The 25727-nt window shown below is 38.5% G+C and overlaps 1 protein-coding gene across 1 annotated transcript in view; it reads left to right on the top strand.

Annotated features, from left to right (window-relative positions):
• LOC128666119 (extracellular calcium-sensing receptor-like) overlaps positions 1-23770 on the top strand; it is a 52726-nt gene extending 28956 nt beyond the window's left edge. Inside the window, exons 3-5 of the mRNA XM_053720532.1 lie at positions 909-1130; positions 1697-1820; positions 22857-23770. Coding sequence (XP_053576507.1) covers positions 909-1130; positions 1697-1820; positions 22857-23770 — 1260 coding nt within the window. The remainder of the gene's footprint in view (positions 1-908; positions 1131-1696; positions 1821-22856) is intronic.
• Positions 23771-25727: the final 1957 nt, after the last annotated feature.

The raw sequence follows: 25727 nt of genomic DNA, 5'->3' as shown, positions 1-25727 counted from the left end.
AGCCGCGTGGCCTAACTGCAGATCACAAGCAGAGATGTGAATCCTAAGAGTTTCCCCCAGAATGATCAATTTCTTGAATCCTATAGTAGTCTGCTGGTCTTTGGTCACAAAATGAAATATTTTCTCTATGAAAAACAATAAAATATTGCTTATAACTCTGTGATAGACCAGGAGTTCCCACAAGACACGTCCTGCTGCTGCAGCTGTAGGCTCCGCCCCCCAAAATTAAACTTTAATGATTCCGATATAGCATGCAAATTTAAACAACATTCTAATTTACTTTTATCATTTAATTTGCTTTGTTCTCTTTGTATTCTTTAATAAAAACGAATCCAAGGTTGGCTCATATCCTAACTTCTAAGTTATCTATGAGTCAGCACTGCTAAAATGCAAGTCTGTTAAAAGAACTGAGATAAGGGGCAGTCTGCAGAAGCTTAGATACAAGGTAATAACAGAGGTAAAAAAGTATAAAACTGGGGAATGGGTAATAAAGGGATTATATATATTTTTTAAAATAAAAATTCTTGAGTAGACTGTCCCTTTAAAATACAATTTCTGTTGTTTTTCTTAACTCTGTAAAGAATTATGAATGGTCATTAATATTGCTTATATACTATTTTTACTTTAATTTTAACATAACTGTGTCCTTCTGTACAGATTGGTTAACATGTTTTTCCCCTTATGATCCTATTGCAATCTTGGAATAGCAAGGAAAAATTGCAGATTGTGGACCTGAATCTGATTGAGATCTTACCTTTAATTCAATATTATAATTTATAAGAACTTCTGGTTTGTTGTAGTCTTCAAACAATGCTTATTATTACTAATGCAAAACTGTATTTTGCCATTAACTCTGAAATTAAAATACATATATTATAATATAATATATATACAAAATTGTCTTCCAGTTGCTCTATTACATAAAACATGTAAAGTTCAATGACACTGCAGGAGAAGCAATTTCTTTTGATGAGAATGGAGATTTTCCTCTGCATATGGATATTCTAAACTGGCAGATCCTCCCCAATGGCAGCAGCCAATATGTAAAAATAGGCAGCTTTGATGGTCGTTCACCAAAAGGACATGAACTTCAGCTTGACCAAAATAAAATATTATGGAATGGAGGGAAGGTAAATATTATAAACAAATAACATTTTCAGCGCTTCTTTTGTAATATGCCAGGAGTCTCCTTTAAATGATTCCATAACTCAGTTAATTGCAAGAGTATATATGCCACATACAGTATTTTCAAAAGTCAGTGGCAAACGTAGTGATATAATACTAGAAATGTCAACAGTGCCACAGGCTGTTGTGGAAGATATTAATGATTAAAAGCGAGTAAACAGCCAGTAAAGTGTCCTTTACATTTCTACATGTGATTTACCACTGATCACAGTGATTACAGCTTTAATTTAGTGTTATGATCAAAAGTCAACTTGTTAGAGTTCAGGAGGATTAAACTATAATAATGAACACTATGATTTGAATCCTGACTGGATAATTGCTTAACCAATCACAAATAATATAATATATTATATATAAGAAAAAACAGACTATGCACAAATCTATTGTGAGAAAGAGAAAATGAAAGGACCTTGTTGGTTCTACTGAAACAAGAACATGACTAAATAATGCATTATTTTGCCTTATTAAATATGCATTAGCATTATTGACTTCCATCTTATCTTTCTTTCAGGTGCCTCTCTCAATCTGCACTGATCCATGCCCAGTAGGTTATAGAAGATCTATACTTCAAGGACAAAAGATTTGCTGTTTTGACTGTTTATCCTGTTCAGAAGGAGAAGTTCTTAACCCTTTTGGTTTGTAATATTGAAATTTAGAGATACTTTTAGTACCCTTGGTAATTTTTAATGTGCAAATAAATAGCTGTAGACAAACTGTAGATAGTGGATTCCTCTGGATTTGAATACTATTTTTCAAATCATAGATTGTTTTGCTTATCTGATTTTTTTCAATAATAATTAAATAATATGGCCATTTATATAGGTATTTATGCAGTCAGCTTTGAGTTGTGCATGTGCTCAAGAACATAATTTAAGCTTTCTAATACTGACTACTTAAAAGGCCATATTACTCATATGCTAAATCACTTAAAAGTAATGCAGCATAGCTGTTAAAGGGACATTCCAGTCAAAATTTAAAGGGCCATGATACCCAAATGTTGAAACACTTCTATGTGAAAAAGAAAGATATTTTACCTCACAATTTTCTCAGCTCACCAGAGTAAGTGCAGTGTAAAAAAGTTTTCTTTCAGTTACTGCCCAGCTGCAGGTTTAAAAAAAAGAAAAAAAAAGGAAGAAATGAACAGCAGCCAATCAGCATCAGCAGTGCTAAGGTTATGAACTCTTTGACTATGATCTTATGAGATTTTACTTAACCCTTGTGAGATTTCATAGCAAACTTCCTTAAACTGAATAGGGAAATAACATGAGTGTGCATGAGACACGCTCCCTTGCAGGTCCCGGGACAGGCATACTGATTTGCTGCTTAACCCTTCGAGTGCTAAGCACTTTCCCACCTGAGTGCTAAGATCTTTTAAGTTTTTTTTTTATTTTTTGAACAATTTTTTTTTGTTTTTCAGACCCCCAAGGCGATTACCTTTCCAATGATGGGTATTGGGGGTCTGTAGCTGCTAAGATGCCTGAGATACAGGCTTCTAAGAACCATGCCCCCTGCTCCTATACTTAACATTGTTAAGTATAAATAAAATTATTGCACGTGATGTCACCATGCAAAATGGGAAGCCCCGGCAATGCCTGTCACTCTACAGGCATGATCACCGGGGTAGGAGCAGGTGGATGCCCCCAGATCTCCCTCAAGGTGGGAGAGTGCTAGTGATGGCTCTGAGCCGTCATTAGCACCAGAGTGGGAAACTCTGTGACGGCTCAGAGCCGTCATTAGCACTCAAAGGGTTAAAGTCATTTACAATGGGGTGTGAATACTTTTTTTTTCAGGAAAAATATCTTTCTTTCTTTACATAGAAATGTTCAGGTGATATTTTCTAGTCATCTTTTACTTTCAAGTGTTTCAACATTTGGTTATCATCGACCTTTAAGTTTTAAGTGTAAAGCCAGAAACAGAGTTGTAGATCTCAAAAACAGTGGACTGTTGCATAGTGAGCAAAGATGGTTAGCAAGATAACTTAGGCCTAGATTTAGAGTTTGGCGTTAGCCGTGAAAACCAGCGTTAGAGGCTCCTAACGCTGGTTTTAGGCTACCGCCGGTATTTGGAGTCACTCAAAATAGGGTCTAACGCTCACTTTTCAGCCGCGACTTTTCCATACCGCAGATCCCCCTACGCCATTTGCGTATCCTATCTTTTCAATGGGATCTTTCTAACTCCGGTATTTAGAGTCGTTTCTGAAGTGAGCGTTAGAGCTCTAACGACAAAACTCCAGCCGCAGGAAAAAAGCAGGAGTTAAGAGCTTTCTGGGGCTAACGCCGGTTCATAAGGCTCTTAACTACTGTACCCTAAAGTACACTAACACCCATAAACTACCTATGTACCCCTAAACTGAGGTCCCCCCACATCGCCGCAACTCAATTAAATTTTTTTAACCCCTAATCTGCCGACCGCCACCTAGGTTATACTTATGTACCCCTAATCTGCTGCCCCTAACCCCGCCGACCCCTGTATTATATTTATTAACCCCTAACCTGTCTGCACCTAACACTCTAACATGTACCCCGAGTCTAAACACCCCTACCCTTACACTTATTAACCCCTAATCTGCCGCCCCCGCTATCGCTGACCCCTGCATATTATTATTAACCCCTAATCTGCCTCTCCGTACACCGCCGCAACCTATGTTATCCCTATGTACCCCTAATCTGCTGCCCCTAACACCGCCGACCCCTATATTATATTTATTAACCCCTAACCTGCCCCCCACAACGTCGCCGCCAGCTACTTACAATAATTAACCCCTAATCTGCCGACCGCAAAGCGCCGCCACCTACGTTATCCTTATGTACCCCTAATCTGCTGCCCCTAACACCGCCGACCCCTATATTATATTTATTAACCCCTAATCTGCCCCCCTCAACGTCGCCGACACCTGCCTACACTTATTAACCCCTAATCTGCCGAGCGGACCTGAGCGCTACTATAATAAAGTTATTAACCCCTAATCCGCCTCACTAACCCTATCATAAATAGTATTAACCCCTAATCTGCCCTCCCTAACATCGCCGACACCTAACTTCAATTATTAACCCCTAATCTGACGACCGGAGCTCATCGCTACTATAATAAATGTATTAACCCCTAAAGCTAAGTCTAACCCTAACACTAACATCCCCCTAACTTAAATATAATTTACATCTAACAAAATTAATTATCTCTTATTAAATAAATTATTCCTATTTAAAGCTAAATACTTACCTGTAAAATAAATCCTAATATAGCTACAATATAAATTATAATTACATTGTAGCTATTTTAGGATTAATATTTATTTTACAGGCAACTTTGTAATTATTTTAACCAGGTACAATAGCTATTAAATAGTTAAGAACTATTTAATAGTTACCTAGTTAAAATAATAACAAAATTACCTGTAAAATAAGCTAACCTAAGTTAGAATTAAACCTAACACTACCCTATCAATAAATTAATTAATCAATAAATTAATTAAATAAAATACCTACAATTACCTACAATAAAACCTAACACTACACTATCAATAAATAAATTAAATACAATTTCTACAAATAACTACAATTACATAAACTAACTAAAGTACAAAAAATAAAAAAGAACTAAGTTACAAAAAATAAAAAAATATTTACAAACATAAGAAAAATATTACAACAATTTTAAACTAATTACACCTACTCTAAGCCCCCTAATAAAATAACAAAGACCCCCAAAATAAAAAAATTCCCTACCCTATTCTAAATTACTAAAGTTCAAAGCTCTTTTACCTTACCAGCCCTGAACAGGGCCCTTTGCGGGGCATGCCCCAAGAAAATCAGCTCTTTTGCCTGTAAAAAAAAACATACAATACCCCCCCAACATTACAACCCACCACCCACATACCCCTAATCTAACCCAAACCCCCCTTAAATAAACCTAACACTAAGCCCCTGAAGATCTTCCTACCTTGTCTTCACCTCAACAGGTATCACCGATCCGTCCTGGCATCCGGTGCTGAAGAGGTCCAGAAGAGGCTCCAAAGTCTTCCTCCTATCCGGCAAGAAGAGGACATCAGGACCGGCAAACATCTTCATCCAAGCTGCATCTTCGATCTTCTTCCATCCGGTGCGGAGCGGGTCCATGTTGAAGCATCCGACGCGGATCTATCCTCTTCTTCCGGCGTCTCCCGACGAATGACGGTTCCTTTAAGGGACGTCATCCAAGATGGCGTCCCTCGAATTCCGATTGGCTGATAGGATTCTATCAGCCAATCGGAATTAAGGTAGGAATATTCTGATTGGCTGATGGAATCAGCCAATCAGAATCAAGTTCAATCCGATTGGCTGATCCAATCAGCCAATCAGATTGAGCTTGCATTCTATTGGCTGATCGGAACAGCCAATAGAATGCGAGCTCAATCTGATTGGCTGATTGGATCAGCCAATCGGATTGAACTTGATTCTGATTGGCTGATTCCATCAGCCAATCAGAATATTCCTACCTTAATTCCGATTGGCTGATATAAGTGTAGGCAGGTGTCGGCGACGTTGAGGGGGGCAGATTAGGGGTTAATAAATATAATATAGGGGTCGGCGGTGTTAGGGGCAGCAGATTAGGGGTACATAAGGATAACGTAGGTGGCGGCGCTTTGCGGTCGGCAGATTAGGGGTTAATTATTGTAAGTAGCTGGCGGCGACATTGTGGGGGGCAGGTTAGGGGTTAATAAATATAATATAGGGGTCGGCGGTGTTAGGGGCGGCAGATTAGGGGTACATAGGGATAACGCAGGTTGCGGCGGTGTACGGAGCGGCAGATTAGGGGTTAATAATAATATGCAGGGGTCAGCGATAGCGGGGGCGGCAGATTAGGGGTTAATAAGTGTAAGGGTAGGGGTGTTTAGACTCGGGGTACATGTTAGAGTGTTAGGTGCAGACGTAGGAAGTGTTTCCCCATAGGAAACAATGGGGCTGCGTTAGGAGTTGAACGCTGCTTTTTTGCAGGTGTTAGGTTTTTTTTCAGCTCAAACAGCCCCATTGTTTCCTATGGGAGAATCGTGCACGAGCACGTTTTTGAGGCTGGCCGCGTCCGTAAGCAACTCTGGTATCGAGAGTTGCATTTGCGGTAAAAATGCTCTACGCTCCTTTTTTGGAGCCTAACGCAGCATTTTTTTGGACTCTCGATACCAGAGTTAATTTTATGGTGCGGCCAGAAAAAAGCCCGCGTAGCGTTAACAGCCCATCTACCGCCAAACTCCAAATCTAGGCCTATGTTTGCAGAAATACCCAAAATGTCAAAAGCCTCCATGATGACTGCAGAAAAGTTTGCTGTGTTATTATGCCTAATGCACAAGGTAAACAACAGCATTGCAGTCATAATATCCTAAATATTGCAGACAAAGGGGTACATTTATCAAAGCTTCAATTGTGAATATGCTGTAATTCCACGTCAAATTAGAAGATACATTTATACACCATAGTAAACACAGCAGAATTGTCCGTTGAAAGATTTGCTCCCGCGAGATCACTTTGACGCAAATCTATGCTTGCATTATTTCAGCATATCATTGGTAATCCGCCCTCATATACGACTTTATGCGACCAAATTAGAAATTTATCAACCATTCAACACGTACGCTTGCGTCTATTCTGACACAGCATACTTAACTTTAGATCCGCACCCTTTGCGAATGCCATAGAAATCATGGGATATTATGGTATTAGAAAAGGGGGTTTGTGATAACACAAAAAGGTTGAATTTGAGGTTGTTTCTTGTCGCAAACAGTCATTAGCATTAATTAACATTAATAATCCTTTAAAATAAAATAAAAACATGAGATACGCATATCATGATATTTAGAAATACAAATAAACTTTAATCTATGTGAAAATATCATATATCAGACTTTTCATCTAAAAAAATAGTACATATCTATGATATTTGTTGTTTGTTCAGATAAAAATCTAGCTATTTCAAGGACATTAACAGATGGAAAATAAAAACAGAATTTATGCTTACCTGATAAATTACTTTCTCCAACGGTGTGTCCGGTCCACAGCGTCATCCATTACTTGTGGGGATATTCTCCTCCCCTACAGGGAAAGGCAAGGAGAGCACACAGCAGAGCTGTCCATATAGCTCCCCCTCTAGCTCCGCCCCCCAGTAATTCGACCGACGGTTAGGAGAAAAAGGAGAAACTATAGGGTGCCGTGGTGACTGTAGTGTATAAAGACAAAAAAAATTTCAACCTGATTAGGAAAACCAGGGCGGGCCGTGGACCGGACACACCGTTGGAGAAAGTAATTTATCAGGTAAGCATAAATTCTGTTTTCTCCAACATTGGTGTGTCCGGTCCACGGCGTCATCCATTACTTGTGGGAACCAATACCAAAGCTTTAGGACACGGATGAAGGGAGGGAGCAAATCAGGTTACCTAAATGGAAGGCACCACGGCTTGCAAAACCTTTCTCCCAAAAATAGCCTCCGAAGAAGCATAAGTATCAAATTTGTAGAATTTGGCAAAAGTGTGCAGAGAATACCAAGTTGCTGCCTTACATATCTGATCAACAGAAGCCTCATTCTTGTAGGCCCATGTGGAAGCCACAGCCCTAGTAGAGTGAGCTGACTGAAATCTTATGAACCTGGCTTTCGCTAGCTGAGGTCAAGCCAGGAGCGCATTGAATATTGTTCTTAGTTCCAAAATGTTTATCGGGAGAAGCTACTCTTCCCGAGACCATAGGCCCTGAGCTTTCAGGGAGTCCCAGACTGCGCCCCACCCCAAGAGGCTGGCGTCGGTCGTGACAATGACCCACTCCGGTCTGCGGAAACTCATTCCCTGAGACAGGTGATCCTGGGTCAACCACCAGAGAAGTGAGTCCCTGGTTACCTGGTCTACTTGAATTTGGGGAGACAAGTCTGTATAGTCCCCATTCCACTGATTGAGCATGCACAGCTGTAATGGTCTTAGATGAATTCGAGCAAAAGGAACCACGTCCATTGCTGCGACCATTAGTCCTATTACTTCCATGCACCGAGCTATGGAGGGTTGAGGAATAGAATGAAGAACTCAACAAGCGTTTAGAAGCTTTAACTTTCTGACTTCTGTCAGGAAGATCTTCATTTCCATAGAATTTATTATTGTTCCCAGAAACGGAACCCTTGTGGATGGTGACAGTGAACTCTTTTCTATGTTCACCTTCCACCCGTGAGATCTGAGAAAAGCCAACACAATGTCTGTGTGGGCCCTCGCTTTGGAAAGAGACGACGCTTGGATTAGGATGTCGTCTAGATAAGGTGCTACAGCGATGCCCCTCGGCCTTAGGACCGCTAGAAGGGACCCTAGCACCTTTGAGAAAATTCTGGGAGCGGTGGCTAAACCGAATGGAAGAGCCACGTGAAGGATGGAACTCTGAGGAAATTGTTTAATATCTTTAAATCTAGGATTGGCCTGAAAGTTCCCTCTTTTTTGGGAACCACAAACAGGTTTGAGTAAAAACCTAGACCTTGTTCCCCGGAGGGGACTGGGTTTATCACTCCCATCTTTGATAGGTCTCTTACACAATGTAAGAATGCCTGTTTCTTTATCTGGTCTGAAGATAAGTGAGACAGGTGGAATCTTCCCTTTGGAGGAAGTCCCTTGAACTCTAGCAGGTATCCCTTGGAGACTATTTCTAGTACCCAGGGATCCGGAACATCTCTTGCCCAAGCCTGAGCGAAGAGAGATAGTCTGCCCCCTACCAGATCCGGTCCCGGATCGGGGGCTACCCCTTCATGCTGTCTTGGTAGCAGCAGCAGGTTTCTTGGTCTGTTTACCCTTGTTCCAGCCTTGCATGGGCTTCCAAGCGGGTTTGGGCTGGGCCGCGTTACCTTCTTGTCTAGCGGCAGTGGAGTTATTAGCCGGTCCGTTCCTGAAATTGTGAAAGGAACGAAAATTAGACTTGTTCTTAGCCTTAAAAGGCCTATCCTGTGGGAGGGCATGGCCCTTACCCCCAGTGATGTCTGAAATAATTTCCTTCAATTCCGGCCCAAAAAGGGTCTTACCCTTGAAAGGAATATTAAGTAACTTAGTCTTGGACGACACATCTGCCGACCAGGATTTTAGCCAAAGCGCCCTTCGCGCTACTATAGCAAAACCTGAGTTTTTCGCCGCCAATTTCGTTATTTGAAAAGCGGCATCCAATATAAAGGAATTAGCTAACTTTAATGCGTGAATTCTGTCCATGACTTCTTCATAGGAAGTCTCTTTCTGGAGCGACCTTTCTAGTTCCTCGAACCAAAAGGACGCCGCTGAAGTGACAGTAATAACACACGTAGCTGGTTGAAGGATGAACCCTTGTTGAACAAAAATCTTTTTAAGCAATCCTTCCAATTTTTATCCATAGGATCTTTGAAAGCACAGCTGTCCTCTATTGGAATAGTTGTGCGCTTCGCTAGTGTTGAAACAGCTCCCTCAACCTTCGGGACCGTCTGTCATGCCTCCCTTCTAGGGTCTACTATGGGAAACATTTTCTTAAATATAGGAGGTGGGGCAAAGGGTACACCTGACTTCTCCCACTCCTTATCCACTATGCTCGCTACCCTCTTGGGTATTGGAAAAGCGTCTTCGTGCACTGGGACCTCTAAAAATTTGTCCAATTTGCACAACTTTTCTGGTACTACTACAGAATCACAGTCATCCAGAGTAGCTAATACCTCCTTAAGCAAAGCGCGGAGATGTTCTAGCTTAAATTTAAATGCTACTATATCAGGTTCTGCCTGTTGAGAAATTTTTCCTGAGTCTGAAATTTCACCCTCAGACAGCCCTTCCCTCACAGCCAATTCCGATTGATGTGAGGGTAAAATAGATAAAGCATCGTCAGCGTCTGATTGTTCATCCTTTTTTTATCTGTATTTAAAACTGAACAATCACGCTTTCTCTGAAATGCTGGCAGTTTGGATAAAAGATTTGCTATAGAATTATCCACTACTGCTGTTAATTGTTGCATAGAAATAAGCACTGGCGCGCTAGGTGTCGCCTGCGCGGGCAAAGCTGGTGTAGACACAGAAGGAGAGGATGTAGAATTATCCTCACTACCTTCATTAGATAAATTATCTTGGGCAACATTATGAAATGTAACAGAGCTGTCCTTATTTTGTTTGGACGCTATGGCACAATTATCACAAACACTCAAAGGGGGAACACATTTGTCTCTACACACACAGAACATAGGTTATCTGATGGCATAGACATGTTAAACAGATTTAGGCAGGCAAACAATGCAATAAAAACGATTTTAAACAAAAACGTTACTGTCTCTTTAAATAATAAAATTACACACTTTATTTCTGAATGTTCAAAAAACTATGAAGGCAATATCCGATTTTTATGAAATTTGGACCCCAGTGTCTTAATGCTTAGAAAGTATTGCACAGCAAGTATTGCTGCAGCATTTTACCTTCCTTAGGGGTCAATCATCCACAGAAATAAGCCTTCTGGAGTCACTTTCTGAGTCACAGGACCCTCTCACATGAAAACTGCATGCACTGCCTTGAAATCAACTGCACAGCTGAAGCACCAAAATGAGGCTTCCTCCCTCAGCACACTAGAGTGAAGGGGCCTTCCTGACTAGATTTAGGTGTCTAAAACATGCCAGATCAATAAAACAACGTTCCCAAGTTTATATGAGCTTATAAAACAGTTCAAATGCCATGATATTGTAATAAAAACCAATCGATTTTGCCCCTAACAGTGTCTACCAGCATAAAAATCAAAAAGGGGAAGCCTGTTATCTTTTTTGCTGAGGTGAAAGAAAAATGGCTTACCATTTTCCCTGAGGGGAAAAATGACTGTCATCTAGCATTAGCTTGTGTTGTTAGAAGGAGGCTAGTCATACCTGAAGCAGATGAGTCTGCAAACTGTTACCCCCAACTGAAGTTCTCTGGTTTCAACAGTCCTGCGTGGTAACAGCAATGGATTCTAGTTACTTGTGCTAAAATCATATTCCTCTTAACAGAAATCTTCATCACTTTTCTGTTGTAGAGTAAATAGTACAAGCCAGCACTTTTTTAAAATAACAAACTCTTGATAGAAGATATAAAAAACTACAACTAACACCACAAACTCCTCACCATCCCCGAGGAGATGCTACTTGTTCAGAGCGGCAAGGAGAATTACTGGGGGGTGGAGCTAGAGGGGGAGCTATATGGATAGCTCTGCTGTGTGCTCTCCTTGCCTTTCCCTGTAGGGGAGGAGAATATCCCCACAAGTAATGGATGACGCCGTGGACCGGACACACCAATGTTGGAGAAAGATTAGCTTTGAAGAAATGTGTTTATTCATGGACAGGAATTAAATGGTATAAATAAAGTTGCAAAATGAAGACAAAAATGTCTTGATTTGATGGACATTCAGGGTAGATGATTTGATAAATAAGGATATCCGTGACATTGATGCTTCTTATTTATCAACTGTCCGATGTTATTTGCGCCGGACTTGAAGCGCGTAAGTTTGACAGAAGTGTTGATAAATAAGACCATTGAATGTAGATTTGCATTAGTGAATGCATCTAGATTGATGCTTTGATAAATGGGCCCCAAAGGCTTTATACTTTTAGCATCGATTCAACTTCCTAAAGTAATTGAGAATAAACAGATGGTTTTTAGTTTATGCCAGGTTGCCTCGGGTTATGTATATATTATATACAAATTAAAACTAAAGAAAAGTAGGATTTTACATTGGAGTAACTTTGCTTATGTTGAAAAGGTATGGATGACCCTACCCTTGCTTAAAATCACACAGGACCCTGGAAGTGTAGGTATGATAATGTGACCTGTAACCACAAATTAAGAGGTAGTGATTTTTAAAACACTGCTTCCTAATCTCTCTGCCACCTCAGAGGTGGCAAATTTAAAATATTCTGGGCTAATTTGTCAGGGATGATTTAAAAACCCTGTTCTTGTACAGTTAGTTGTACGAGATCAAGCTGCAGGACTGCTGTTAGGTGTTTCCCCAGGGGGGTAAGTGTCAAGTCAGGCCGAAGCCACGGGCCCACTGTACCACCTGAGGCAGATGTAGATTATCTGATCAGGATCCCTTAGAATGACTCAGACCACACAGCAATATGATCTAAAGCCAATCATGTTTATTGAACAGTGCAAGCCTATCTTATAGACTTCAGTAACAGCATACAGGGTTAAGGGGATGACACGTTAGGACCGCGTCATCTTACACAGTTCTACAGAGTAGAGCAGTGTGATTCTGGGAATTCACCAGCTCATAACAATAATCTCATAGTCATAATAAGCTAACATCTGCGGAGACAACAAGGTCTCTGGACCATCTTATGGACATTATATTCTTCTAGGCGTTCAGCCAGGAAGCTTCTACAAGGCCGAACAGCTAAGGAAACTACCATAACAAGCACATAGTTCCCACTACATAATAACCCATTATAATAAAGTCTAATCATTACAAAATGGATGCTAATCATCACAAGATGGCTGCGAGAAACAAGATGGCTGCAGTCAGGTTCACATTACCCCTAACATACCATCCTTTTATTCTAACAGAATAACATAAAAAAATAGACAGGCATAGAAAATTAGTAAAGCCTTATATTATGGTAACAGAACTCTATGTGAGAATACTAAAGAGAAAAATATTCCTATGTCGTGATATACTTTTATAGGCTAATTGTCACTGCATATAGGTACAGCCCCTCCAATACCTTCCATCTATCTTCCAGCCTTCCCAAAACTACCAGTCTACCGGCACAGAGACCCAACCAGCCCCCCATCTACCCCCAAACAACGCTGCATCGTTTATTTCTCCACCTGCATTGCTAGCACCCCCCAATATGTCCATTGTCCAACAGTTCTTTCTCCACAGTAAAGCATGACATAGCAACAGCACAACTGTCTCTAGGTGCCCTCTGATCACTTTAAGAACAGTCTTTGTCCATTGAGAGCGCTTCACCTTGGCACTTTGCTATAATACAGTTCTCCAACAGTTCATTTGCAGTAGGGGTGCTTATCCAATGTTCTTCCGCAGGGAGATGCTGGAAATCTGATGGTTTGTTCATGGGGTAGACGAGGCAACCAGTGGATACCCATGGCAAGCAAACACTCGAGTCACAGGGAGTCTAGGAAGCAAACAGAAACAGTACAGGATGAGTACACACCACAATACAATCACAATTATGTCCAAATAAAACGTCACTTTCATCTTATGTCATTTAAAATCAAACAAAACATTGTTGATATATAATACAAACTAAATACATTGATATTTCTCAGAGAATAATTGACAACTTCTCTATACACTTTTAAATGATACTTCATGAATACTAAGCAAGTGAAAACCTGCCAGACTTCATCAAGGGCCTGAATGGTTATGCTAAAACTTATGCTAAGGCCTGCCCTGTAGCAAAAATGAAAAAAAAAGAAAACAGTCAATAAAAATAAATGAATTTCTTTATACTGTCACTTTTAACTTCTAAAAAATAAAAGAACCTTGTGTTGCCTTATTCTGCATGGCTGCTATCTATAATGTGTATAATTCTCCAACCATGATCCTAATATTCAACAATCTCACCTGATATGAACACTACTAGTTTACTAATTATTTTATGCAACCTAAATTCTCTCACACTCCTGTATGAGGAAAGCATACAAACAGAACATCATTTAAAACTACAAACTCTTTTAAAGGTAAACACATCTTTATGGTAAGATAATTACTCTCTTTGACAAACATGAGGAATGACCAAATTCACTTTGCAGATACCATACTAATTAATAAAAGGGAAAAATACATTTGCTTTTCTGGACTATCTATTCCCTCAACAAATATTTCTCCGTATATTTAATATAAACTTCTAGCTGAGACGTGTCCTCCTTATGTTCTAGAGGGTGAAGGGTCTAAAATATTATGATATATTGCAGCATTTTCCTTAAACATATTTTATACTCGGTGGGCCATTCAATAGGGTACAATACTGCGAAGTTCACAGTTACATTTATCTAAAGGGTTACTATGTTAAGCACATAAACTACAATGTGCACTAATACCAATAAAGCATATGATTTCTTATACCAAATATGATCAATAAATATAAAACAAATACAAGAGAATACAAAACAAGCAATATAAGGAATTGAGTTAAAACAATACTTTCCTAATTTAATTGGTTGACCCTGTAACAGCATAACAGGTCCTCCATATCGAGTGGCAAGGCACAGTCCAGAGAAGGATAGTCTTTATGTCCTGAAGACACACATCAGAGGAAACAGTCATGGATTACCCAGAGTCCAGTTCTGGGGCTGGTACCAGCATGCAAAGCAAAGAATGGATCCAAAGATAGTTCAGCAACTTTTACTGCAGTATGGTGGTTAAAACAAGCTGGACAAAAGGTTTTTCATCTTCATCTTTTCTTTAAAGGTTTACTTGCTTTCAATCTTTAATCTTTTGAAGAGTGCACTTAAGGAATTTTGCCTGTACAGATTTGACCTAAATATGGAAACTCAAAAATAATTCAGTTAGTGTCTTTTAATCTCTGAATACAGCAGCATACTCTCATCCTGCAAATACAAATATAGTGTAAAGAACCAAATAGAAAAATAAAACATTTCAGGCATCTGAAATATGAGAGCAAAATACAACACAGAGAGACAATGAAGAGATCTAACCCACCAGGGAGGGAAAAAAGGAGTGGGGTTTGGGTATACAGGCTACGACCGGGGTGGCCATCAAGGTAGATGATGTCCGTGGCCAGATTCCCAATGAAGGAAAGTTCTAGACAATCCTAGGGACGTAGTGCATCCTGCATTGGGATAAGACAGGGACATTTACGGCACAGCTGGTGGTTAGGCAATAACATTGTAAGAGGAGATTCAAAACGTTTTAGGTTCACCTCCTAAAAACAATCACCCCCATTACATAAAGATATTCATCAATACTCATCAATACTTCCCCCTTGTTTGCATGAAACATCCCATGTGACACGCAAACACAACATAACAAGAAACTAAACAACAAATCATGCACTCCACTCATGCAGAGACAATTCTCAATAGCAAGCAAAATCAAATACACTTCACTATTCTGCTGTGTACTACCATAGAACGGCATATAGCTGGGTTTCAGAAAAGTTCTCATTATTGATCTCAGGCACGCTGAGCGCACATCCCCCAACAATTAACATAGGTGATTGGCGTGATTCACACACACCTAGTGCGGGCAGCGTATCATAGAGGTTGATATGAAAACCGGAGTTGGTCATTGGGTGATAAGCTCACACACCTTTTTTAGGGAGGTCGTAATTATGTAGGTTGTATGGTAATCACGGCTATAAAAGCCGGTGGAAGTCCTATGTATAATATGCCTGATGAAACGGCCGTTAGTAGCCGAAAAACGCGTAGCATATTTCCATATGCTCACCTATATGTAGCTTTGTATCACAGCCAATATTGTTTATATCAATAAATACCTTGATTTTATTCTGGCTTTGCTACTTATTGGGTGAGAACAGCATTACCATACACCTGCGTTGGAGGAACCTTTGAGACCGGAGGGAGCTAGCTGGTTAGCTCTGATAGCCAGCCTGCGTCTACAAGCACATAAGTGTGCTCCTTCAAATTGTGAGTACCCTGTGTAAGAAGTTTGGAGCTGGGGTTTTCTGGTTATCACGGATACACACATTTGGGCGCTTCTTATCTTTCAGATTGGGAGCGAGCGATTGCCGGAGGGAGCAAGCTGGGTAGCTCTGATAGCCAGCCCGCTACTACTAGCACATAAGTGTGCTTTAGGAAATTGTGAGTAGTCTGTGTATAAGATTGGTGCCTGTTTAACTTCGTTGTTCGCTACGGATACACACATTTGTGCGCCTCTCTTGTGTTTGCAGTTTTCTCACTATTCAATATGCAGTCCATACAGCACAGCATGCTTCCACACACAGTCACAAAAGAGAAAAACAAAACAAACAAACATTGAAAACCAATTGTTCTTGTCTTTCACAAACAAAACATTAGCTGCCGACACAAATTTCAAACAACCACAATTAACCTAAAATTCATCACATATTCTGACATTCACTGAAATGCAACACTCGCAAAATGCCACAAACAATTAAAAACATCCCCCTAAGAACCATCTATACACAGGCTCTGCAACGTCTACTATGTACAAAACTTTGATATCACACAAATAAAGCAATCACAGCAGATGCTCAAGAAACTTCAGTTGCATATTGTACAAATAAAATTGCGCTTATTTGGGAAAGATCAGATAACCATGGTACAGCCACCGTTCTCCTGCCGCATGCACCATGCAAATACACTGTTAAAGGTACATCCTAGTATAAATGAAAATTTCATTATTCAGATAGGACTTTTAATTTTAACCAACTTTCTAATGTACTTTTATCATCAAAATCACTTTTTCGTCCTGGTATTTTTAGTGTAAAGTGTAAACTAAACATAGATAGGCTCATATGCTAATTTTTAAGCCTTTGAGGGCTGCCTCTTATCACAAGCTGTTGAAATCTCTTTGTAACACCAAGAGACAAAATAGCCATATAAATAAAACTAAAACTGTGTGCTGGAAGGAGGCCCTAGACACAAGGCATGTCAAAACTATAATCAGATAAATTAGCAAGTTATGTAAATGCAGTAGAATCAGAGAAATTGTGCATCATTTGTTTGCCGTCCCCTATCGCCTTAATATAGGGGTGTTTATTGTAGACACATCATAGACCACGGCTTAGCTGTTAAGCAGCAATGAAACTTATTGCAATTATAGTTGTAGACTGGGTCATAACCATATAGCTACATATTTGTTAAAGTGTCACTTAAATTAATTAATTAAATAATATCTCATTTATTGATTGAACGCAGTGGGGGTTATTTTAAATAACAAAGAGTTCTGTAATATGTGTGAGATACAGTTTGACAGCAGACGGCCACAGAAACAAAATTATCAGTTTTAAGCTATATTCTGTGACAGAATATAATATAAATACTGGTTTCTTTGTAGTGAGCAATTTATATTTATAATTTTTTTATAACATAGAACACCAGTACTACCGCTTTAAATGTAAAGTACAAATCTTTCTCTCTGCGACAAAGCCAAACACAAGAGAGAACCTTTTTTTTTTTTTTTTTTTTTTTTTTTTTAAGAAAACCAAAACATGCACAGTGTTATCAGTCATTTCAAGGATAGTAAGGCAAGCTCAAAGTTTCATTTTTACTTAAAGGAAAAACACTGTTTACTGCTTAAAAATATAAAATTCACACTAAAACTTGATAAATGCTACTTATTTCCACAACAACAAAATTATTGGATTTAACGTTGTGTATAGTTTGATATTCACCATTCTGCAGCTCTCCAGCCAAATATAACAATTGCATATAACACAAAAATAAGCTTTGTACAAAAGAATAATAATACCATTTCCCCTTTAAATTATTCCCAATGATCCTTATACTAAACAAATGTATACTGACGTTCATTAAATAGCCTAAGCAAGCATAAGCAGCATAAGAACGCACTCACAGCAGGATGCAGGCTAGTTAAAGGGACATTTTACCCAAACTAAAAAATAATCTTTAATTGAAACTGCTAACACAGTGAAATATACTAGTGTTAGGCTCACAGTAAACCTCATTGTCTTTTATGTAAATATTCCCTTAAATTCTCAGATGTTATATCAGTTTGCCTGTATCCCTTTAAATATTTTCACTCCTCTGTTTTTTCTTGTGTTTTTTTTTTTGCTAGTCTCACGGATCGTTACACTAAAATTGTAGACAACATATCACTTCAGTTTGCATTACAGAGAGAATTAAGTTATACTGCAAAAAGAAATATCTGCTATCTAAACGGCAGATTTAAAAAGAATATATACAAAGAAAGGTCTCTTAAAATATATTTTGCCAACTACTAATACAGTGTTATTGCTATTCATGAACTCCTTTCACATCAGTGCACTGATCCTATAAATAATAAAATGACAATTTTCTATTGCTCCGTCTACGCACTGAGCTCTGATTTTACAGACAAATATAAGATAAGGATGATCCGAAATTCAACCCATTGCAAATTACATCAGCTATACACAAACTTACAAATGCAACTTCTCCTACATTTTATACTATGCAGCTTGTATAACAAGTCATTGAAAATACACAAATATAAAAACAATTGTACCGTGGATTGTCCCTTTAAGGACTAACCATTCATCACGTAAATTACATATGTTTATCCCAACCATAATTTAGGCTGCTTGTATGATTTACCACACAAATTTCACCTCTGTACTGTAGCATGACCTGCAGATTAATTTACTTGCAACAAAAACGGACGCACTTTTACATAGACTTTCAATTACAGCCTATAACTATATTTCATTGTGTGCACCAACTCCGTGCACAGACCTTACAAATACAACATACGTTAACCCACTAATCATACAAGAAACAGTTTCGTATTTACCAGAGCGTGACAAAAAATCACTCACACCATCGCACTTTCAAAGCCACTTTCAAAGCCGTTACTTCACTTGCTAACACACTATCATATATTTACATGCCGAAAAACAATTAGCACTTAAAACTAAAACTGCTTATTAATACCACATACTTAAAACATGCTGCTGACTTTAAAATACAGGTATAAAAAAATAACACTACAAAATACCTTCTTACAATGTCTGATTTCCCAGCAGAGAAACAGAAAGAAACATTTTTACAGCGATACAGACACACAAGCTCATTCCATCTCGCATACCAGAGATTCACTCCTTTTTTTCCTTTCTCAGAAAAACATCTATTTCATAGCGTACCACATACAAAAACCACAAGATTAACTTGTCACCAAGTTCAAAACGTATTTCATTCCGAATCCCCCGCAAAATGGCCATTTGTGCACGGATTGGGACAATCATTTTCAAATAATACATTCTGTTTTTTGTTTAAAGTAAATCTGTTACACGCATACCACAGTGAGAACCGACAGACCATCACACATTATGCATCTCAATATACAAAATTTCCTTTTCATTACTGTAAGCAACCAAAAAGTCTTACAAACGAAGCTGCTGTCACAGTTTCTTTTCTTTTTTTTTCTCTTCTGATCTATGTGTGCACTCAGTGGTGGCCCCCCTTCTTTGAGTGCTACATTTTTTAACACAGAGATTTCTCTATTTACAACACAGCAGTGCTCACTGACAGGGTTTTTAAAAAAAAATATTTCTGTCTTTTACAGAAACTATTAACTCTTTTTTTTTCGACCTTATACATGTAAGTTTCTCTGTGCATTATTATCTATAAGCAGATCCCATTTCTCAACACAATAATAGCCACAATAATAACATGCATAGCCACTTAATATTTTCTAAGCAATTATATAGCAGAAAAACACAAACAAAACAAAGCAAGCATCAGATATCAACATGAGCTTCAGGTGGGTAACAAAACTCTATTATGGGAATGAACATGGGAAACTTTAACACACGTGAGACTCACTCACTGCCAATCTTCCGGGGGATCTTAACTTAAAAACTATCGTCAAATGGCATTCATTTATTTCTTGCGCGCTTATCACAGACAGGACTCACAATACTTGTCGTAACCCAGCACAGGACTCTTAACCTGTCTGGAGGGGTTATCACAACTGCCGGCAGGACTATAACTTCCGCAAACCTGCGTCTAAACCACAGGAACCCCTTAACCCTTTATCATATATTATCAACACCTATTACCAGACTAAATTTAGGTTCAGATTCACAGAAGGAAAGCATGGTAAAAGCACTCATACTCACCCACAGCGAATCCCACATAACTGACACCATAATTGTTAGGTGTTTCCCCAGGGGGGTAAGTGTCAGGTCAGGCTGAAGCCACGGGCCCACTGTACCACCTGAGGCAGATGTAGATTATCTGATAAGGATCCCTTAGAATGACTCAGACCACGCAGCAATATGATCTAAAGCCAATCATGTTTATTGAACAGTGCAAGCCTATCTTATAGACTTCAGTAACAGCATACAGGGTTAAGGGGATGGCACGTTAGGACCGCGTCATCTTACACAGTTCTACAGAGTAGAGCACAGTGTGATTCTGGGAATTCACCAGCTCATAACAATAATCTCATAGTCATAATAAGCTAACATCTGCGGAGACAACAAGGTCTCTGGACCATCTTATTGACATTATATTCTTCTAGGCGTTCAGCCAGGAAGCTTCTACAAGGCCGAACAGCTAAGGAAACTACCATAACAAGCAAATAGTTCCCACTACATAATAACCCATTATAATAAAGTCTAATCATTACAAAATGGATGCTAATCATCACAAGATGGCTGCGAGGAACAAGATGGCTGCAGTCAGGTTCAAATTACCCCTAACAAAAATGTCTTGATTTGATGGACATTGAGGGTAGACGATTTGATAAATAAGGATATCCGTGACATTGATGCTTCTTATTTATCAACTGTCCGATGCTATTTGCGCCGGACTTGAAGCGTGTAAGTTTCACAGAAGTGTTGATAAATAAGACCATTGAATGTAGATTTGCATTAGCGAATGCATCTAGATTGACGCTTTGATAAATGGGCCCCAAATGCTTTATACTTTTAGCATCAATTCAACTTCCTAAAGTAATTGAGAATAAACAGATGGTTTTTAGTTTATGCCAGGTTGCCTCGGGTTATGTATATATTATATACAAATTAAAACTAAAGAAAAGTAGGATTTTACATTGGAGTAACTTTGCTTATGTTGAAAAGGTATGGATGACCCTACCCTTGCTTAAAATCACACAGGACCCTGGAAGTGTAGGTATGATAATGTGACCTGTAACCACAAATTAAGAGGTAGTGATTTTTAAAACACTGCTTCCTAATCTCTCTGCCACCTCAGAGGTGGCAAATTTAAAATATTCTGGGCTAATTTGTCAGGGATGATTTAAAAATCCTGTTCTTGTACAGTTAGTTGTACGAGATCAAGCTGCAGGACTGCTAAATCAATTGCTTGTGCAACCATACAATTTGGCTGTGGGTGCATCCTTGGAACCTTGATCACCTACATGTTAATAAAGGGAGATTTAGGGCCCCATTTATTAATCTGCAAAAGCTCAAATAAGCCTGAAATGCTAGTTAAGTAGCAGTGGACTTAAGACTGCTACTACTTAACCTCTCCATCACCTAAAATGTGGTGGAATGAAATCCATTTTCTGCATGCTAGAAGGCGGTAACATTGCACTAGTGACGGCTTACAGTGATGCCAGGCAGACAGGTTCACGTTAGTGAACCTTTTCTGTCTGGTCATTAAAAAATAGGACCTTTAGTGTAGCAAAAAAAAAAACCCATAAAAACACCAAACGCAAAATACTTACTGAATACTTGAAAATGTGTATTAGCTTACCCAAGCAAGGATCAATGGATCCTGACTTCAACTATACAACTGAAAAATAGAAAATTAAGCTAGGGTTTGCTGCCAGGGGATACGTATTACTGTAAGGATTACATGGCAACTATGAAGTCATGTAGTCCCTTGTTTGAATGGCACACCCCTTCTTTTCTAAGTAGTAGGTTTTTAAAGGTGTCTTTAACATTTTCAGACTGAAATATGAAAGACCAGTGTTGTGAGATATGTTATTTGCTGTTACGATCATCTGGTAGCTATACAGATACAATACCACTCATTTAAAAGAGGGCTCACATCTGTCTATGTATAGTGCACGTGAGAGGGGGGCTATCCTAGTCATCATCAGGTGGTCACTGTTGCCACTTTGACCTGTTATTTTTTAAGTGGTAAATCTCTAGTTTTCAAATATGAGTCACACATAGTGTTTACATAGGCTACAAGGAGCCCTTTAAAGTCCAAAACTAACACCAAGTTCAAAGAGGATTTCAATTCCTGGAGAAATCATTTGCCTCCTAGTGTAAGCTATTTCCATTTTTATGTAAATCCGATACAGATGAGAGATGCAATATCATAGATAGATAGATAGATAGATAGATAGTTAGATTTGTTATCTTAAAGGGACAGTCTACTCCAGGATTGTTATTGTTTAAAAAGATAGATAATCCCTTTATTAACCATTCATCTGTTTTGCATAAAAACACTGTTATATTAATATACTTTTTATCTCTGTGATTACCTTGTATCTAAGCCTTTGCAGACTGCCCCCTTATTTCAGTTATTTTGTCAGACATATATTTAGCCAATCAGTGCCCTCTCACTTGTAAATCCAGGTGTGGTCACAGTGTTATCTATATGAAACACATGAAATTACACCCTCTATCTGTGAAAAACTGCCAAATGCATTGAAATAAGGGGTGGACTTCAAGGTTTTAGAAATTAGCATGTGAGCCTACCTAGGTTTAGCTTTCAACAAATAATACAAAGCAAATTGGATGATAAAAGTGAATTGAAAAATTGTTTAAAATTGCATTCCCTATCTTAATCATGACAGTTTAATTTTGACTGGACTGTCCCTTTAAATATCTTGCAAATCCAGGTGTCTTATAATATAGTAGGGTGACATTTCACACACTGTAAAAATATAGTCAAATGTAATATATCAATATGTAAAATAAATCCATGCTTGGAGGAAAAAACTGGAGAGATATGGATTTTGTGAGTGCTAACCCTTTCAAATATATACATGTAATTATTATGAAGAATTGATTTTTTACCTTTATTTTTTTTTATTTTATTTTTTGCAGATGACGCTCAATGCATGATGTGTTCTGAAGATAAAATGCCTGACATCAGTAAAGAAGAGTGCATTCCTAAACCTATCCAGTTCCTTGCATATGAAGACACATTGGGCTTGTCCCTGGCCTTTATTGCAATTATTTTGTGTTTGTTAACATTTTCCATATTATGTCTGTTTTTAATGAAAAACAAAACCCCCATTGTTAAAGCCAACAACAGAGAACTAAGCTATCTTCTCCTAATCTCTCTAATGCTCTGCTTTCTTTGTTCTTTAATATTCATTGGACGCCCAACCACAATCACTTGCATGTTACGCCAGGTGGTTTTTGGTGTTATTTTCTCTGTCTGTCTTTCAGTGATATTGGCCAAGACTGTTACAGTCATCATGGTGTTCAATGCAACAAAACCAAATAGTAAGATTAGAAAACTTGTTGGACTACGGATTCCTATTTATATTGTTCCCTGCTTTACAATGGTCCAGATTGTGTTGTGCATCTTTTGGCTGGCCAACACTTCTCCTTTTGTTGAATTTAACATGAGAGCTGAAATTGGTAAAATCATTGTTGAATGCAATGAAGGTTCCATATTTTTATTTTCCTGTGTTTTAGGTTACATGGGTTTCTTAGCTTCTATTAGTCTCCTAGTTGCATTTCTAGCTAGAAAACTGCCAGACACTTTTAATGAAGCCAAATTTATTACATTCAGCATGTTAGTTTTTGCCAGTGTTTGGCTCACTTTCATTCCAGCCTATCTCAGCACCAGAGGTAGACTTATGGTTGCTGTGGAAATCTTTGCCATTCTAACATCAAGCTTTGGACTTCTTGTTTGTATATTTTTTCCAAAATGCTATATCATTCTTCTGCGGCCAGAGATGAACAATAAAATATTTATAACTGGGAAAATAATAACTAAAAAACCCTAGAAAGTAAATTTAGTAACATGTTGTCATTAATAATTACCAATGCAGTTATAGTAGGAAGGAAGGAAGAACAGAGCTCCTACATTAGAAGCATGTCACAAAATGTGGAATGATTGCTAGATCTGATTTATGAAAACTCTAAAAAATTAAAGGGACACTATCTTTGTTGCCCTGCTTCAGAATAACAAATTAACATATTGGGGCCTATTTAATAAATGTCTTGCGGACCTGATCCGACAATGCGGATCAGGTCCGCAAGACATCGCTGAATGCGGAGAGCAATATGCTCTCCGTATTCAGCATTGCACCAGCAGCTCACAAGAGTTGCTGGTGCAACGCCGCTCCCTGCAGACTCGTGGCCAATGGGCCGCCAGCAGATGGTGTCAATCAACCCGATCGTACTCGATCGGGTTGAATTCCGGCGATTCCTGTCCGCCTGCTCAGAGCAGACGGACAGGGTTATGGAGCAGTGGTCTTTGTGACTGCTGCTCCATAACTTGTGTTTCTAGGCGAGTCTGAAGACTCGCCAGAAACACAGGCTATCAAGCTCCATTCGGAGCTTGATAGATAGGCCCCATTGTTTGCTGCAACTGTCATAAGAGCTGATTTACAACAGTACAACTCTTGGCAGGGCCCTATATTCCTTTGTCTCCCATACTTGTTACTTTGCATATTAGAACCATGTTTCTAGCACAGAATCTGTTGGTGTTCTACAAATAACTGATAATAATAATAATAATAGTTATAATAATTCATTAACTTCACATACTAGGTCTTAAGTGGTAGAGCCACTGTAATTATGTTAGTATAAACTGCATGATGTTGAAGATGTTATTTGCTGAAACCAAAGTAGGGATCAATTTACAGTATATATATATATAAAGTGTTAGCTATGAGAGGACTGCATTTCTAGTTCTGGGAATTCTGAGAATTAATATGCATAACTATATATTTTACATGTAAATCTCAATGTGTTTACTGTACCTTTAAATTCTCAGAAGCTTTTTTTTGCTCCAAAAACATATTTTTCAAAGTAATTCTCATATTTATAAAAAATATTAATTTTCATATAAATGTTATCCCATAAATCACCTGCAAATAAAATAACACATAAACTCCCACATAAAACGGTGAATAAATGATTTAATTAATTAACCACTTACACCAATTAAAAGTAGGCACTACATACATCCCAAACTACTTTCCTCAGCATACTGTGTTGATGTAGTACCTACCTCCAACACTCATCTGCCTTCATATGGTAAAGGTGCACTAACCACACACTCCCTTATCATATAAATCCAGATCACAATTGTTATAGACAGTGACACTGTCTGTGTCAATGTCTTTAACAATCTTGCTATGGATCTGGTGGGAGGAAAGAAATGAGGAGTATGGGCTGCCCATAGTGTTTGGGGGGAAGGTTCCCTTTGGTTCCATACACTACCGAAATAACAGAGGAAGGGGTGGGTCCTTACACAACAGTAAAGTGGGATCGGTTGGTACTTGCACTAAAAAAATTGGTGATCACTTGGAGGAGGGAGGTGAGGGGTGAGGTGAATCCCTACACTACAGAAAAAAATAAAGGGTCCCCCAAACTACACACTGGCAGACAATTGCCAGTAACAAATATGGCAGCAGCCAGTGGGAGGGGGTTATATATAAATAATTTCAGTGAGAAACTCAAAGTTTGTGAAAAAGTTTTTTTTTATATATATATATATATATATATATATATATATATATATATATATATATATATATATATATATGATCGCGTTTGGTGGCCAAATAGTGACATGAAATATATGAAACTGGGCCTAGATCAATACCTTGGGTTGTCTACTAAAAATATATATGTATAATTTTGATAGGTAAATAAAAACATCTCTATTTCTGTTTAAACGGAGTGATAGCAAAGTTTTTCTCTGAAATTCTGTTAAATAAATAAATAAATAAA

This window comes from Bombina bombina, chromosome 1, assembly GCF_027579735.1.
Source record: "Bombina bombina isolate aBomBom1 chromosome 1, aBomBom1.pri, whole genome shotgun sequence".
Classification (NCBI taxonomy): domain Eukaryota; kingdom Metazoa; phylum Chordata; class Amphibia; order Anura; family Bombinatoridae; genus Bombina; species Bombina bombina.
Note: the sequence above shows the minus strand (reverse complement) of the source record. Positions and strands in the feature narration are given on the sequence as shown.